Source organism: Emys orbicularis, chromosome 2 (assembly GCF_028017835.1).
Source record: "Emys orbicularis isolate rEmyOrb1 chromosome 2, rEmyOrb1.hap1, whole genome shotgun sequence".
In the NCBI taxonomy this organism is placed as follows: domain Eukaryota; kingdom Metazoa; phylum Chordata; order Testudines; family Emydidae; genus Emys; species Emys orbicularis.
In genome coordinates this window covers 230,941,797-230,960,837 of record NC_088684.1, presented here as the reverse complement: position 1 = coordinate 230,960,837, position 19,041 = coordinate 230,941,797, and the positions used below count along the sequence as shown (strand labels likewise).

Below are 19,041 nucleotides of genomic sequence, written 5' to 3'. Positions count from 1 at the left end.
TAAATGGTTGTTACAAAGAGGATGGTGATCAATGGTTCTCCGTGTCCATGAGGGAAGGACAAGAAGTAATTTGTTTAATTTACAGCAAGTGTGAATTAGGTTAGATATTAGGTAAAACTTTCTAATTAGAAAGATAGTTAAACACTGGTTGTGAAATCCCCATCACTGAAGGTTTTTAAGAAGTTGTTAGACAAACACCTCTCAGGGATGGTCTTGGTTTACTTAATCCTGCCTCAGCATGGCGGGAGGGAGACAAGATGACCTCTCGAAGTCCCTTCCTGGCCTACATTTCTATGATTTCTAGACAACTAATAGTCACCTGACTGTAGTGACCTTTGGTTGTCCAAGGGGATAGTCAGATCGGCATCCTCTCCCCCAAATCATCATTTCTCCAATATACAGTAAGTGGCAAATATTTTCTTAAGCTGCATGTGGTTTAGTTTAAAAAACAATGCTGAGCAACCCAAGCTGAGATTCACAGTTCATGGTGAGAGAGACTTGTTAGGCCATGGGTTGTTCCCTATAGTATTCCCCAGTACTCTGTCCTGTCCAGATTTAAGTAACGGGGGGAGGGAAGGTTATTTCTTCTCGAGAGGATGTTACAATAAACCTTTACGTAAAAATGTTTCCTGCTATACATCATAACTTTTCTTTTCTTTTACCATGGTATGGTAATTTTATGCAGGGCAGTAGCCACTTAGGCCACCCTAAGCAGTTCCTCTCCTTCTTTGAAGTTTACACACTGTATATGTAGTACTCAGACGTGTGTGTTCTTTTAATCATGGTCTGGACAGTAGGTACAGGTTAGTGTGTCAAATCTTTTACTCTCCTTCACTCTCCCTGCCAGTCACAGGATACAGAATCAAACTGCACCACTAGGCCCAACAAACAGAGTAGGGGTGGGAGCAGAACAGCTGTGATGTCAAAATGATCTAGCATGTTTCATGTAAATGTGATTTGGGTTTTTTTTGTTTTGTTTTTTAAGCGTAAGTGATCACTGGCTTTTCAACTCTGATAACTTCCATTTTAAATTGCAATAAACTACATTTAAATCACATAGCACTTAGGTGTTCCAACAAGGCTTCTAGGATGCACGTAAAGGCTCTGTCTGTTGAATGTGTTTCTTATGTTGTGTTCTAATGTAAAGCAAAATGTTAGTAACCAGTCATGACTGTGTCAGACTCATCTACTCTGACAGGAAGTGTTTTTTATACTACCACAAAAACTTGGGTGAGGAAGGGACAAAAGGATCACCTTACCTGTTTTAAAGAATCAGATCTGAACCTATGAAACAAAATCTGAGTCAAGGTTGAAACTGCCCTTTAACTCTGTCCTAAAAGTTACTGGAACTAACCATTGTGGGTTCATAGATTAACAAAAGGAAATGGGGAGAATTAGGAAAGTGACTCGTAGCAAAAAGTTGTTTTGGTTTTCAAGAGTCTATTTTGAAGTATAGGCATCAGTACCGTACTTGTCCTTTTATTGAGGGATTTACACCCTGATCTAAAGCCCATTGTCAATGGAAGACTTAATGAATTTTGTATCAGGTCTTTGTGGGTTTGTTTTTTTTTAAAGATAAGTCTTTTGACATAATTAAGTACGAGAACCATGAAAATTCCAAGACCAGTTTCACCACAACTTTATATTAAACATGATACAATCTAGATGCAGCACAGATTGTCAGAAAACTAGTTAGCAACAAGAATATGTTCAAGTGCTTGGGGTTTTTTTACATTAAATCCCAATACATCAAAACTGCAAATCAGAAATGCTTTAAATGCTACATGCACAATATTACTCACTCACAATAATATTACTTTTGTAACACTTTGTATAAAAACTGAAAAACTAAAACTTTTTCCCGTGTTGGTTTTGGGTGACTAAGCAGAGACTGCAACTTCTTAGAACTGCCACATTATTCCCTAAAGTTGAATTAAGATAACTAAACTTTTTTTTTTATTGTGTTCATTTCTGTAGTTTAAGAATGAGGTTTGGACAAATTTGTTCAAACTTATTTTGGCAACACTAGAAATAAAAAGGCCAGAACAATGGAATATCACTAAGCCTCTTACAGTACATGCTCAGCCATTATAATATGACACACTGTGAGAAGAATTATTCTCCTTCTCAAGATTAAAATTTAACGAATTAAATTGAATTTACATTAATTTTACTACTTTCTGCTGATCTCCTCCTTAAGTGAAATGGAACAGAAGAAAAGAATGTTTCATTTAAAAGACCTTGCCTCCATGGTGAATTATTTTTCAATTACCAAAGCCAGCACTCTGAACAAGTTAAAATACCATAGTAGGATTTAAGTGTAAGACCTAATGTATGGAATGTTAGCGAGCTACTGATCTTTACACCAAGATTAACAACATGTGTTATTGTTTTTTTTGTCCTAGTACCATAGGTATTTACTGGGATTTCTACTTAAACTGTATTCAGAGAGAAATCCATGTCCTGAAAACAAAGGCGTGATCCAAAGGGTGTATGGGAAGACGATGGGCAGGGCATAGAGGAGTGCTGAACCTTCTGACATAGAACATAGTCCTTGTGTGGTGAGCATAGACAGGAATTGCAGCACACCTCTGTGAAGGGACATGATGAAGGGGAAGGAACGTTATATACACCCTCTCCCTCTTTGTTCACCCATGCAAAGCCAGTCACAAGGGGGCCCTAAATCTGTCACTAAAATCAGATTTAATAGCTTTCAATGTACATACACACAGCCAGAATCTCCTTATTAAAGCCTGCACCACTAAGCCTCAGAAGGGCAGCAGGCACCCTGACTTACCTTGAAGGGTCCGGAGTGCCAGTGAAGTAGTGAATACAGGGAGAACTAGGCTTCTGAGGCAAAACAGACACTATGCTAGCTGTAGTGAGGAAAGTTTCGGAGTCCACGCAGACACCACTAGCTCTGTCACGCAAGACATCCATCATTGTTTGCACAGTGATATTTCCTGCAAGAAGGGGAAAAAAGTGCCCAATGAGCCTGATCCACATCTCACCAAATTCAAAGGAAAGTACTTTTATTTCAAAGGGCATTGCATCAGGCCCAGCACAAACAGTGCCACAGCATATAGGTGGGAACATACCCCCACCACTATTAACAGCTTGTATTTACAAAACTTAAACCCTGAAACATACTAGAACAGATTACAGCCGCCTTGCACTGCCTCAACCCTCTAACTGATGGACTTTTTGCCACTGTAAATGTCTCCATTCACAGACCCAAGTGTGAATTTGGCCCATCATGTCTAATGGATTGGAAGTAATTAAAAGTGCAGAGACAAGCTTCACAGCTCTGGGGGTGGTAAAGATAATCTATAACATGGATCATCAAATGTTTCCAGTGGCTTTTGGTGCAGTTATCTATGTTTAACTAGACTGTATTATAGCAGAGAGTGACAGCTCTGCTACAGTTATGGTTAAGACCAGCTTTCTGTTTCAAGCTCAACTTTTCTAGGTGCTCTAATTAGTTTCTATTTCTTTCCCCTCCTGACCCTCTCCTACAGATTGAGGATTACTTTGAGTCGTGGGCATTGGACTACAACACCCTTACTAGCATTGTGCACTGCAGTGAAAAGTTTTTCATCCAGTCTCCTGTCGCACAATAACTAGATTTCGTTACTATTTCAAATATGCCCAAGTCATCCTTAATCTAGAGCTTTTAAAGAGAATGGCAACACTTCTCATGCATGTGCCTTGAACAAAGATCACACATTACTCATGCACAGCGGCAGATGCTGCAGTAATTCCAAAAAGGGTTCTGGCCAGCTCCAGCTATCTTAAGTGATTAGTAAATTCTGGAACAGAACATAAACCCATTTCTGCTGATAGCAGATTTTGATTATTGAAATGCTCTGGTAATAAAAACATCCAGTTTGGCCTGAAAAGGGGGAGTGGGGGGGAGGGGAGTCTTTCCTAAGTGCATCTTCATTGCTGTAACAGAACTCGATTCTCATAGTTTGCAACCATAGCTTGGTTCCACAGGCAGCTGGATAATGCCTCTTCCCCACCTCACAATAGGACTGATACGAACATCCTTCTGGAAAAACACAATGCCCCCTCATCGTTTTCTACTAAGGTAAGTTATCTTTTCATGCTAGGAGAACAGGGGTGCCCCGGTACGATATTACTCTTATTCCCATGTATCAAACCTACAATGAAAAGACTAAAAGAACCCACAAAATTTAGAGCTTTACACTCCACCATCCTAGTCTGTGTGATTTGATAAATAGCCTTATTCTAAATTTAGGCTGAGGCGTTAAGACTTCATGCAGGAGTTTTGCTCGAGGCAATTTGTTCTATGGATTTTCCTTCCATGTGAAGGTGCTCTCCTTGTACCCACTTGAGACTATGGACGAAGGTCTAGTTGAGAAAAGTGGGAATTAAGTGGCAAGAAAAATCAGTAAGGAAAAAGCCTTTCTACTTACCTTCTTGTTTTTCTAGGCTCTCCTGGCCTGAACAGCAGCCTAAATGGTCCTCAGCTAGAGAAAACACTTCAGAAAAATTGAATTCTGTATCTCCAGTCCACCAGCCTTGAGTCTCTGCATAACTCCTAAGCTCAGGATGCTCAACATCAATTTTTGTGGTTAATGAAAGCTGGTTGCAAATGCACTTTACTCCCTCTATGGAAAGAGCCACAAATCACAATATACCATTACTACAATGTAGCTAGAAGCAGTTAGAGGAGCAAAATATTTTATTAGCAAACTAAGCCATTGACCAATCTAGACATTTCTTTGTGATAGTCACCGAATTACACAGGCACAGGATTTACTCATCACTTCAAGTTTCAGGGCCTGATTCTCCAGTGCATCTTGTGTCATGTTTAGATCCTTATCCCTGCACCACATGATTGCACAATGCTACCGTATCAGAATGCTATGCTTTTCAACCACCTCTGCAAGTGGAAGAGATTCTGCAAGGTGCAAAGCAGTAGAGAATCAGGCTCTTAGATTTCCAGAAGCTAAGTTATGACACTTCACTTTCAAAAACTTGTTTGGAAGTGATCTTGACCCTTTGCCCGAGACCACATTAACTAGCTCATCCAACATGATTACAATCAACCCAAAGGAACTGACACAATAGTACTTCAGCCCAGAGTTGATCTGTGTGGCATGACTTGTTATTTGAAGAAAAAGTTAATCCCACTATTCAACACAGCATTATACACATTTGCTAAATAACTTTCTATCCCAGAAACTGTCACCTAATTATAACTGGCGATTTTAAGTTTCTTGTTCAAAAATGGGCATCATTTGAAAGACCAGCAGAAGAAGAGCTCATGTGGAATAACTGATAATCTGGTTTCCAATCAAATAGGAATACTTGTTTAAAGTGGCTTTTTTTAATGTTCAATATTTAAAATACAATATTGAATTATAAATCCTTCTGTAAAAATTTAATGTAGTGTCTTTGTGAGCACAAGACTTGTTTTTAAACATGGTTCTCTAGGTGTTAAGACAATAATATGGATTGAAAATAATAAGCCTTCAATGTGTTTGTCTATTATATGACTTTTTTTCCAAAAAAAATTCTGCCTGAATTGTTTATATCCATACACATCAGACAGCATGACTAATGATTGCTACTGCAGATACTCACCAGAGGATACAGTAAACACATCATATGAGTAATGGAAATAATTGTTTAAACTATACTCATTATCCAAACAAAACTTGACAGTGAAGGTAGCAGACTTATTTTTAATAGGCAGGCTAAAGAGATTTATGAAATTTTTACTTTAATAGCATCATTAACAACTATTGTTATAGAATCAGAGTTGCCTTTCTAATGTCCACTGAATAAAATTTGAAATAGTGATTACTAATCCAAGTTAAAAGCTGCTATACACATTACTGCCTACAAACCAACTACAGAAACCAAGGGTCAGTGGCAGGCTGAAAGGTTTCAGTATGTTCTGCTTCACAGGTTCAAACTTAAATTGTACCATGAAAGGGCATTAATCTCTTAGCTGTTCATTTTCAGGAGACTGTAAGATTGGAATAATTTTGATTTGACCAACTGGAATATGTTATTATCAAGCAAAGCAAAAAAACCCATTAGCACCCCTTTAAATATTACAACAATTAAACATTTAAATTTTGTTCTTTCCAGTAGATTCAAATTGACAGAATTACTCAAGTCAGTGCTATATTCAGATCAGCAACAGGACAATAGCATGAGTATTATTCATTTACAAACGTCTATTTCCTGGATAGCTTTATAATTAAAGTATTCTTCATCACAAGTAGAGTTCATCAAGCAATTTCATTTAAGGAAAAAAGTTGTGTAACAAAATTATGTAGAAGACCCAATATACCAAATGATTCTAGGGACCAGGTTTGAAAAACCCAGTGTCCTATAAAGCACTGGTGAATAGCGAACTTCCCTGCTTAGCATAGCATACCAGTGCCCGTGACTTTTGTAGTAAAGCTTTACTCTGAAAAGCTCAAGAATAGCTGTTATGGTTGCAAAGAGAACCTCCTATGGGAAATAAATGTAAAACAAAGCAGTGCCACATTCTGCAGAGAGGCTCCTCCTCCATTCCCTCTCCTGCTGCTGGTAGCTTTTGCAAGTGGTAGGAGTGTGAAAACTGGTCAGTTTCACTGGTACTAATAGGATCTGGAAGAGCAGAAGTGAAAACAAACAAGAATAACTTCATGCTTCTGCCTGGGAAAAGCTATGAGCAGCAGCTGATGTAGGCAATGGAGTTATTACAGGGTTGTTACAAGGAGGAGGGAGGAAAAATTATTGTTCTTAAGCTCTGAGGATAGGACAAGAAGCAATGGGTTTAAATTGCAGCAAGGGAGGTTTAGGTTGGACATTAGAAAAAACTTCCTAATTGTCAGGGTGGTTAAGCACTGGAATAAATTGCCTAGGGAGGCTGTGGAATTTCCATCAGTGGAGATTTTAAAGAGCAGGTTAGACAAACACCTGTCGGGGTGTTCTAGATAATACTTAGTCCTGCCATGAGTGCAGGGAATTGGACTAGATGACCTCTCGAGGTCCCTTCCAGTCCTCTGATTCTATTTAGTGGGAAGGATGACTCAGAAGGCGGGTGAAGGGTAGAGTCGCAGACACACTAATTGCAGCAACCAGGAGGTTCAAATAAGAGATGAGACCACTTAACATCAGCCAGACGGGTCAATATAAACAGGGTCCAGGAACAGTATCTTACTACTTCCCAGGAATTGGGGTATCTCATCAGGGCATTACTGCTGGACAGTCCCCTCCATCAGTCTTTAGTATCTATGTCTGGCTAGAAAAATTATTCCTCTGTCCTATAGGGGTCTGGTAAACTTTCAAGCCTTGCCTGGAGAAATAGCATAACTGCAGAAGGACAATCTGTCCACACAAAAGAAGGACGTTTAATGGGCTAGACTGAAGCTAGGCTGCTACCAACATCATGCAGCTTTTCATTGTTTGACTGATTTGATACATCCAAGCTATTTAGACTTTTCCAATTAGACCTCTTCATAACCCCTTGATATCTTTACCCCAAATGAAAGGGAATAAATAAAACAAGCTATGAAGAGATGTTATGCAGCCTTCTTATGGTAACCAGTTTGCCACCAGTTAAAACTCACCTGTGATTTTTTCTGCTGCCCAATATTTCCCAACAGTCTCCAATACCCAGGCTTCTGCTCTGTCCACAATCAGAAATGCGCTTTGGAAAGCATAGGAGGAGCTCCCATCTTCATAATAATTTCCACCTTGTCCATGCTCTTCCAACAAAGAAACTATTACATCTAAGGCCTCTTTAGCTGTTGCGCCTCTTTCTAGGCCAAGCCTTACAAAAAAAAAAAAATCCAATACAATTTAAGTAACAGTGAAAAGTCCAGTGATGTGCTGCAGTGACTCATTTGTTTTAAACAAAAAGCTTGGAATAGGATCCTATAGTATGAGCTACAGTTTTACTGATGTCAGATGGAATCATTTCTAAAGTATCTAACAGGAGAAGTGCATTCAGAAGTTATTGGTCAGACATCAGCAATTTCTGCTTTAAAGGTTCACTAGAAATACTAGGCCCAGAACTTTATAATGATGTTTTCATATTATCTAAACTGGTTTCTCCATCCACAAGTCTACAACAATTGCTAAAATTAACACAAGTACTAAGTGTAACAGGGACTGTGTCTTAAGACAGCCTGCAAGATTCTGTTTACCCTCTTCAGGGAGAGTGAATTTGACTGGTAAATAGAATTTTCCAAGACAGTTGTAAAGTAGCAGATCTGTACACTTCTTGCTGTGTACAAAACACCAGATAATTTGGAATAGATATTACAGAAGGATGAGAGAATGAATAGTCAATGTTACCTTATCTTTATCACCCTTCTCTTCCTGTACTCCCACACTTACTATCCATCATACCCTCCATACAAAATTAATTGCACATCAGCCTTCAGTGACTGTTTAATACTGTAGACAAAGGCATCTTTGAGTGTCTGTGGGCAACTCTACTGTGTTAACTTCTTAAATGCTGTTTGGAAGTACTAAAATGCAGGGTACTTGCCAAAGCTGAATGTGACTGGCTTGAAAGGAGTGTAAAAGTAAATTTGCAAATCCTAACAAGTAAACTTAAACTACTGGTTTTAGAAAACGAATCAGAATAGTAAAATCAATGGGGTTTAGCATATTGATCTGAAGTATTTATATTCAAAATGAAACCATCCTAGTTAGGAAATTAGCTAACAGCTACTCAGCTCTACTTAACTGCTGTCTAGGCAACAGATTAGAGGTTTCTATTTATTTAATCTTTTAATCTATTTCTGCCATCAGCTAAGTACAAGCTCTTTAGAAATGTCAATACCCACAAATATGATTTCATTGATATCTTAACTCTGGCATACCATACTGTACATTCATTATTGTCAGTTACATTAACCTCCCATATTAAAAACTTACTGTAGTAATAAAAATGAAAGTCTGTATTTACATCTGCCTTCTAGAGAATCAAAACCCTTTACAAAAATGAATTATGTCTCAGTCCTATCCAATCTAAGCCCTGCTGATAGGTGGGAAAACCAAGGCAGCGGTTAAGATCCAAATTTTTGAGACTCTTTTTTCTAAAGTTGGGAACAAAATTCGACAGAGCTTTTTTTTTTGATCTTCAGAGCTGTGAACCGCCCACACTGACTGAAGTCAGTCTCAAAATACAGCACTGGGTGTCTGAAGCAGGGCATCTAAAAGGAGTGCGCCTTTTGAAAATGCAGCTTTAAATCACGTACCCATGTTTGCACTTCAAGCCTGTGGCATAGCCAAGGTCTCCCCATCAGATTCTCAAACAAACCTTGACATTCCACAACAAGAAGTTTGGGGAAGCAAAGAACGGAGAAGCTTGGTTTTATTGTAAAATGATCTCACTTCACACTGTTTCCAGCTAAATGTAGAAGTTGAGCAAAGGCTAAGAATCTTTATCCCAGAGATGGGTCTGAGCACTCAGTGGAAGCAAGCCTAGCCCAAGGGGTGAGCTCACTCCAATATTTGCTTCCACTCGCACGCTGCTGAACATCTCTGGAGAAAGTCTCATGGCTGTATGGGCTTCCTCTGACAATCATTCTCTCATCCTTCAGCTTTGCCATCTTCCTGCTCAAGCAGTGCCACATCTTCAACCGCTGTATGTGCAATCCCAGTCACTCCCTCTCAAAGCCAGGATGCCTGACTTAAAAATCAGACAAGACCTAGTATTCATACAGTTGGCAGATGTCCCAGGACCTCATCTTGAATGTGCAATTAGATAGAAGGGTGCAGCTGATGGGTGATGGGTAATGGCCACTGGCTAACCAGCAGCATGTACTCCATTACTGGGAATGCAAACACTAACTTTCTTTTGCATTGATGTTGTGGATAGTCATGCATTTCAAGGGCAGAGCTTTGTTACTGTCATGGGATTTCAAATACCATTAAACAATTTTAATTTTTGCATAAAAGTTTGTTTCAAAATTTCTTTCCCCTGAGACACACGGGAGTATGATACCCCAATGAATCAATTAGATTTCCTGCTACTAACAGTGGAAAACCCAATGCACTGGCAGATATCTTTGCATAACAGGCATATTTTTTGCTGGTCAAACAGTCACTGCATTTGGCACAGCAGTCATTTCACACCTTTATTTTTGCCTCAGAGACCCAGCCAAGAGGATTATGATATAATTAAAGGACTGGGGAAGGCATATTGTGAAACTAAAATCTGATCAAACAAAACCTGATTACAGATTGAAGTTGGTTTCCCTGGTAATTTTCTTCTTCCCAAAATGGGCAGAGTCTAGCTCCCCAGCTAAAGGATCTGGATGTCTGATTTCCACTAAAGCTGACTGAACATCCTAATCCTCTACACACTTATGTTTCTAGAAAAGATGAGCACATAAATGACACACAAAGTTGGGCATAAGATCTCTGGGGCCCAGGCTGCTGGAGTCAGGATCAGAAGTCTGGTGTGGAGGAGGCAGTGGGAGAGGAAGAGAAATAGCACTGAGTTGCTGCCGGCTCTGCTCCTGTTGGTGTGAGGATATGTTTTTAGAGCGGTGGTTTGAAGATACTGAGGAAAATGGGACAACCTCAGAGCTGCTGTGTCCGCACAGAGTCTTGAGCGTACAAGGCTGGCTCTGATGGGCCACAAAATCAGATTCTACAATCTGTCTTTGTCCCCACTCCTCTTCGGGGGAAACAATTCATTCACTTGTTTCAAACAGATGAGCACTCCTGAGGCCGCCTGTAAATTATTGGGAGCAGAGAATAAAACAAGCAACTTGTTTAGGAGGTCTGACCTACAGCAGACCTGTAGTGGAGATGAAAAAATCCAACATAACTTCTGTCTAAAGATCTGCTGATCCCCATAACTTTCCGCTTCCTTAAGCCTGGCCAATTACTTTAACACCAAGCTCTTGAGTAAAAATCAATCCTCTGAGGCTACTAGTGGGGGGTGGGGGTTTTAAATCCATTCTATCCCCAGACTGGAATTCTTCATTAACAAAGAAGCTCAGTGACATGCCCTCCAACAAGGCAGTCACAGCAAAATTACAGTGCTGTTAACCTGAAATTCTTAGCTCTTCAACTTCAACTCCTAACTGTAGATTCAGACTTTCACACAAGCTACTAAAATGTGAATGAGTTTTAAATAAATAGACATTTGAACCAATACTGCTACTTTAAAGACAAGCATCTTCAGTTAAGAGTAATGTCAACTTAGCCAAATTAGTTTTGGGAAAAGTCAAAAATAGCCAGATATTAAACAAATGATGACATTTAGGAAATAGAAATGTCTGGTAACCCCAAAGCTCTTTCCAGACAGATGTGTTAAACCTTCATAAGGTGCCCCAGCACTTTATTTATGCATCATTTCATCTCATGTCCACAGATAAAAATAAAGCCTTCTGATTGTGGTGCCTAGGACTCTTCAGAATGAACTGTTAGAATTGTAAGGAAGGAAGCAATGTTGACACTTCAAGTTTAGAATGAAATGTGTTTGTTTTTTGCAATGTTGAGGTTTTCTATGCATGTCTAACAGCACCCACACACATTTTTAGAGTCCTGGTCCATGTTTGCTGGATCTGAATTCCTAACTTGCCAGTGACAGAATTCCAGAGAAATGCCAGGCAGGCTTCTTACTTTCTGCATGAAGTATCCCTAAGGAATTGGGGTACAATCTAAGCCAGGAGGATGATGGTGTAGGCCCCCTCAGAAGGGCTCAGTCTCACATGGTCTCTTCATGTCTGGCTCAGATGGTAGGATTTTGGCTGAAGTGCCTGAGCAGTCTTATTGGTCTGAATACTCTTATGCCAGCTGTAAAGTTTAGCAACTATTTCCAAGGAAGGAAGCTTGTTTTCCGAAACAAAAGCAAAACGTATACCAAGTTTGAAAAGCCTAGAGCTAAGACTTACTGCCAACATAGAACTTGAAAGTGGGGGGAAGGGAAAATTAGGGCAGAAGAGAGCATGTTTCCTAAGGTATATCAACACTATGGGGACTATACCGGCATAGCAACATCACTATAGCTATGCTGACATAATGCCATAGTATAAACCAGCCTGCACCAATGGAAGAGGGTTTTCCTGTCACCACTTCCCTGAACAACAGAAGCTGGTTCGATGGAAGCATTTTTCCATTGACATAACTGCATCTACGTTGGGCATTAGGTGAGCATACCTACAGCTTTCAGGGGTGTGGCTCTCATTACCGCCAATCGACTTTTTAAGTGTAGATCAAGCCATAATTATGCTTTGAATGTCTCAATGGATTGCCCTCCCAATTAATCTCAAGTCATGCGACTGGCATGGTCTGCAAATGGCTGAAAAGTGGTGCTGTCAGTACCGATGGTGTCCACACGGCCTACAGGCATTGATTCTGTACTTGCTGGATCTCCGTATTCTGGATATCACCCAAAAGAGAATTTTAATGTCATTATCCAGTATTCTAGAAGTTTTCACAACTAAAAAGGGGAATTTCAACAGCACGCTAGCCCTTTATAGTGATCTCTAGTTCTCCTTGGTGCAAGCTATTGTTGGCTTTGATCTTTGTCCTCTCCTTCACCGAATCAATTGTTCAGACAGTGGGTGATGCCCAACCACTACTGGTTTCTCCTTAGGTTGGCATCTACTCATATATTGCTGTGGATCCAGTGTTATTAAATGGCATATGTACTTAACTGCTAAACTAGACTTCTGACCTGCCACGATTCACACTTACTACACATAGAACTCTTTATCCAGACTGTCACTTGTTAAAAACCTAGTAGCCTGTGGGACAAATATAAGTTTGATACTATCAACCAGCTATAGGACATGCCATTAAAAAGAGCATCTTTGCTAAACAACAGGATACAATCATTTTATTCTGACCATTACCTACATTTGTGGCAGTCCATTTGCTCCCTCGCTAGAAGCAGTTCAGGTTTTCTATTAGCTCATTTGTGCCATTTCCTTTCTTCCTCCTGCTGGTTTTGTTTTTATGATTCTCCTCACTGCTGCTCAACATGCAGCTTCAGACTTACAATGCAGAGCAAGCCTTTCAGGCAGCCAGCCTGGAGTGAATGAACTTTCAGAAGTTTGTTTGTCAGCATTCAACAGAAGGGCAAAAGGTTTACATTGGAATGCATGTGCTGAAGTGGGGCTACAGTAACTTACTTATTCTAGGGTGTTTATGCGTAGGAGTAAGCTTTCTCGGTCAGAGTAGGATGCTTTAAAGAAGAAAACGATGGGCAATACAGAGCTGTGAGTTAATCACTTCTTCCTTACTACAGCTTTCCTTATTCTGACAATATATCACTTCTGTTCTGTATGGTAGGCAGACATAGTGCTGATTTTAATGAATGCAAACTAGGTTGAAGTGGCAATATTTGCTGGTTTGATATATTCCAAATGTTGCAAAATGTTAACTTGATCATGTTCAGGGCCCTGTATAAATAGCGTATCTATAGGTGGTGTCTATAGCCTATACAGTTTTAAATCCCAATCTTAGTGTCTACTTCATTGATATATTGTGCCATTGTTGCTAATACCACAATATCCTGATACAATACAACCATCTTGCAGCCTTTAATAGGCCAAGTGATTGATCCATAGTCTAGCCATTAACCACCCACCTGACAAGATCCATTCCCAGCAGGGCTTCAGTTTCAGAAGCTGGCTCTCTGGTGGTGATGGCTTCATTAGCGATGCAGACTCCATGTTCATTGGCTCCCATTTCTGACCCCCAAAGCCAAGCAGGTCTGCTTAGCATAATAGCATGAGTCTTCGGCACTTGATCAATTGCAATGTATGTACACTGCATTGGGGGAGAGAGAATGCTGAATGAAACTGAAAGCTAGCCATTATCTTGCTCCACTAGAGTACATTATTTTCTTATATACTGAAATCTAGTCAAGGAGATTTTAATAGATTACATTTCCATACCCACAAATTCTAAAACACATGGTATTTCTAGGCTTCACAAAAAATGGGGGAGGGGGAGCGAGAGAAGGGCTATTACAATTATCACACAATTTGTATGTCACTTGGGAAAAAAACCCACAACTAATCTTCACATTACAGAAAGGGTGAAACATTTTTATATTCCATGTTGATAGTACCAGACCGCCAAAAGATTATACATATCATGAGTGACCAGCTGAGCTGGAGACAGAACTCATACAGCAGCAATACAGATACCATACCTGTCAAAACATAAGGGACACAAACCACATTTTGTAGGTAGTAATACTGTTTATAAAGATGGAATGCACATACTCATGGCTAATCTGGACCTTCATCTGGATACAACATTAGGTGCCTTATGAAACACTTACTCCATTACTGCAACAAAACAGAATAAGCTAAAGGACCTCCAGAGAAAATACCAACCATATCCATTTAAATTTGCTGGTTGTGTATATGTGGCAGAAATAAAGACTGTAAGAGTTTACACAATGGTAGTGGTCACAGGAAAGTAACGTCTAGACTGATTTGCCTGAATTTAAGTTTTTGCAGTGGACCATTTAAAATTACAAATCAGAAGTTTATGGATATGTTCAGACAAGAAGGGGAGAAAAAAACCCAAGAGTGCATCTTTGAAAAGCTAAGCAAGAGAATAATCCATCAGTTTTCCTTTACAAACACATTTTATTTTACTCTGTAGTTTGAACATCTCCCTAGCATTTAAAGATGGAAATGGTCTTCCCAAACTGTAGAAGAAAAAGCCTGATTTATTGTTAGGTTATTTGCACATATGTGGGGGAGGGGGGAAGGTCTTTTAATAAAAAGTCAACAGGAAATAAAAAAGTGAGGGGAAATGAAGGTGAAGAAATGTTTATATTTTAGTTTTGAATGCAATTAGTACTGTGGTCACATTTTTTTCAGGAATACATTCCACAGTCTAGATCCTACTCTTGTGAAAACCTTGTCTTCTGTACTCATAAGTCTCCCCTTACTGGTCAACATTCCTGTGTAAGGTCATCCTGGGAGGTCATCCTGCTGGAGAGAGGTGACTGGTCATCAGCTATATTAAGTGTTGCAGCAGCCTCCAGCAGGAGGAGTACTGATATATTTCCCCCATCTATGGGGAAAAAGGTCATTCACCATAGCAACACGTATTGTCTCTGTACCACGTTCTGAAGTCTGAGGGTACAGAGGCATGTAGTGTACAGACACTTGCACGCCCAGTTAGCATGGGTATAAATAGCAATATAGATAGTGAGGCATGCCTTAAGCAAGTATCATGCCCTACATGCCTGAACCCTAGGGTATGTACCCCACACAACTCTCTACATGCCCATGCAATGCCTTCAGTGTCTACACTGCTATTTTTAAGCCAAGTAGTGTCTTGCTTTCTCTATTGCAGTGAAAGGCTCCAGCAGCAGAGAAGGGCTCCGCAGTGGGGAGACAGCAGGGAAAGTTCCCAGCAGTTCCCCACTGCCGGAGTCCTTCCCCGCTACCTCCGCCTGCCTGAGCCTTTCACTGCCGCATGTAGCTACATGTCACAGTGGACACAGCCTGCCTTTCACTGTGGCATGTAGCTACACAAGTAGTGCCTGTACTCTATATGACGATGCCAGTGTGGACAAGGCAAGTTACTGCCAATCAAAAGGTGGTGTTACAGGGTTTTCTTGCTAGCTTCTCAATTAACTTGTTTAGAAAATAAAGATTAGACACTGGGTGGTAGCTTTAGGTCTCTGCCCTTGAGCAATTTCTTCTTTTTGTACTGGTTGGCCCATTATATGTTTTAGGATGACAGGTAGATTCCCTCATCAAAAGTGTGACATTGTTAGTAGAGGTCCCAGGCATTCTCTACTCTCACCAACCAGGAAGAGCCTGGATCAGTCACACACAGTGACCCTGACTGTTCTCAATGCTTCCACAAGTACTAGTTGTGCAAATGGGCTAACCTGTTGGGAGTTAAGCATTGTGTATTCTGATAATTCAGAGGCCAAAAGAACATCTTATCATTTAAATGAATTGTAAATACGGCATATCTCGGTATTCATTTCTTTGAAATGTACTGTGAATGGTGGAGGAACAAGCAAATGGCCTTATGTTAATTTGTATAGCTAAGTACTGGTGATGGACCTCCTTCAAAGTCATCCTAATTACTTTTTGTTTCTTGAGGAAATTCCAACTTGTCAAAAGACATGAAATTGTATAAAAGATCATTGGGTCCTGATTCTGTCATCTCAGATCTGCTTAGGCTTCATCAGGGGAAGTTTGAGTCACAAGACTGAGGTCCCAGTTATGCTGGTACGTCCTGAATATGAGATTTGGACATTGGTCTATAACCTATGAACTATTTCTGAAACAACTACAAAGCTCACCATCTCTGCTATGAATCTGAACCTCAATGAATTGAACTCATGTCTGTATGTATACTGATCTTTTAACCATACTCTCTCTCTCTCGTTTTTTAAATAAATTTTAGTTTAGTTAATAAGAATTGGCTGTAGTGTGTATTTGGGTAAGATCTGGAATATTCAATAACTTGGGAGGTGCCACCAGACTCCTCGTTGTTTTTCTGGGAGGTAATGTATACAATCCTTTGGGATTGGTAGAACTTTTTCTTTTATATGATGAAATGAGATTTTCAGAAATCATCATATTTGACTTAGGTACCTCGATGGAGGCCTGAGGCTGGATCACTTTAAGGGAACTGTGTTGTTTGGACTTCTGAGTAACCAGTGAGATAATAAAGAAGCTGTTTTATGCTGGCTTGGTAAATCTAAGTATTGGAATATCCACCAGTTTTATGGGGATTGTCTGCCCCATTCTTTGCAGTTCATCCTAATTGAGTGACCACAGCTGGCTCCCCACTAGGACCCCGGTCACAGGGATCAAAGGGGGAAACCTTCACTGCTAGAGTGTCAATAGTTGTATGGAAGAGGGAAGTCATGTGCATGGTTGCCAACGTGAAGCTTTGATTTTTGCCTTGCACAAATAGATGCAGTCACCTCACCATCTCCAGCATTCTCTTGTATTTCCCTATACTTAGGAAAGGAAATATCTTGAATACTGAAGATACCAAGGTAAAGTTAGAGCTTGTCTAAACAAACACTTAGTTTGCAGCAAGCTGGGAGTGCATGGCAAGTTCACATTAGTGTCCATTTGGAGCACTAACAGTTCCATAGTGCACTTTGATGTACTTTTGCTTTAAAGTTACTCACACACCAGCCTGCTACGAAGTCTTCATTTAGATAAGCCCTTCTCTATCTCAACTGCTAAATGGCTTTTGTAGGGATAAAAAAAAAAATCTCCCATTTACTGGACTGCAGCATCTTCTTTCAGACACTAAGAAGGTACGACGTTCCATACTATGAGTACATTCTATTCTTGTTCAGTACACAACTTGGGTTAACATAAAAGGGAGTTGTGCCCATCAGGACAGAATTACAGCTGGGCTAACATATTTAAACTTGGCCCTTTTGTTCGAACTGTGTGGTAACAGATCAGGATTTCTACAAATGTGTTTTGTATTTAAATATTTTGTGCAAACATTGCAGGCTATAGAATGCTCATGAACTGTTTGCTGCACATATTCAATATTGATTCACAATTAACTAGACTGGTCACCTAAGTGACATGGTATTATTTCTGTTCCCTGACTGGATGATCATAACTTCTATATTTAGGCATTCATCGTGTTTAATTTATTGGGGGCTTTGATTTTCTTGGGGAGAGGATGGGAGCACTTAGAGAGAGGTAGATGGAGAGAGCCAGGTCTAGGGAGTTTTAAACTTTTTCCTTTTCCACAAAAGCATCATGTTCTGATTACATACACTTACACCCCACCCCGTAAGTCAAAAATGCCTGGGGTTCCCTCCCAAATCTGAGGATGTATGGAAAATAAAAACCACTGGAAACAAGACCGATTGCTGCTCATTGAGGCAATTCATTGTCACATTCACATAGTAGTAGCAGTTAAAGCACATTCCTTCCACTCTTGTTGCAAGGATGCAGTACATTCTACAAGAAATGCATCTGCTGAGCTGTGAAAACACCTGGAGGCATCTCTGTTTTAATCTCTCAATTCTGAAAAGGTCTCATTCCATAACAGAGAATTCGTTGAGCACAGTGGGAGCTAGTAAAGTAGCAAACCAATAAAATGCTGCCACTTCATTCTATACCGATTTTTTTTCATATTCTCTGAATTGTCTACATGCATTGAAGACAGTTTGTATTTTTACACAGAAATTCTGTGTAATTTCAACTTCTATATTTTAATCCAAGTTAAAATAACTTTTGAGCTTGCGTAATTTGCTTGGATTTCAACTAGGGCTGTCGATTAGTTGCAGTTAACTCATGTGATTAACTCAAAAAATTAATCACAATTAAAAAATAATCGCAATTAATCGCAATTTTAATCGCATTGTTAAAAAATAGAATACCGATTGAAATTTATTAAATAGTTTGGATGTTTTTCTACATTTTCATATATATTGTATTCTGTATTGTAACTGAAATCAAATAGTTGCACTGTAAAAATATAAACAAAAGAAATAGTATTTTTCAATTCACCTCATACAAGTACTGTAGTGCAATCTCTTTGTCATGAAAGTACAACTTACAAATGTAGATTTTTTGTTGTTACATAACTGCATTCAAAAACAAAACAATGTAAAACTTCAGGAATAAGTGGACTTGCAGGCTCTAAAATTTTACATTGTTTTATTTTTGAATGCAGTTTTTTGTACATAATTCTATATTTGTAAGTTCAACTTTCATGATAAAGAGATTGCACTACAGTACTTGTATTAGGTGAATTGAAAAATACTATTTCTTTTGGTTTTTTACAGTGCAAATATTTGTAATAAAAAATAAAGATAAAGTGAGCACTGTACACTTTGTATTTTGTGTTGTAATTGAAATCAATACATTTGAAGATGTAAAAAACATCCAAAATATTAATTTTTTCAATCGTGCGATTAATTTTTTCAGTCCAGAACACACAAAAAGAAGAGAGTGTTCTTAAAATGGCCTGAATTAGCTTTTCTTCCCCTGTATTAGTGGGAAGAAGGTAACAGTAGTAGAAAAATGGGGTGAGATGGGCAGGAAGAAAGAAAGCTGGGTTTCT

At 39.3% G+C, this 19,041-nt stretch overlaps 1 protein-coding gene across 1 annotated transcript in view; it reads right to left on the bottom strand.

The window, feature by feature from the left end:
* SCRN1 (secernin 1) overlaps positions 1-19,041 on the bottom strand; it is a 40,100-nt gene that overhangs the window by 9,930 nt on the left and 11,129 nt on the right. Inside the window, exons 3-6 of the mRNA XM_065398450.1 lie at positions 13,592-13,773; positions 7,599-7,801; positions 4,440-4,634; positions 2,798-2,963 (exon numbers count right to left, since the gene is read on the bottom strand). Coding sequence (XP_065254522.1) covers positions 2,798-2,963; positions 4,440-4,634; positions 7,599-7,801; positions 13,592-13,773 — 746 coding nt within the window. The remainder of the gene's footprint in view (positions 1-2,797; positions 2,964-4,439; positions 4,635-7,598; positions 7,802-13,591; positions 13,774-19,041) is intronic.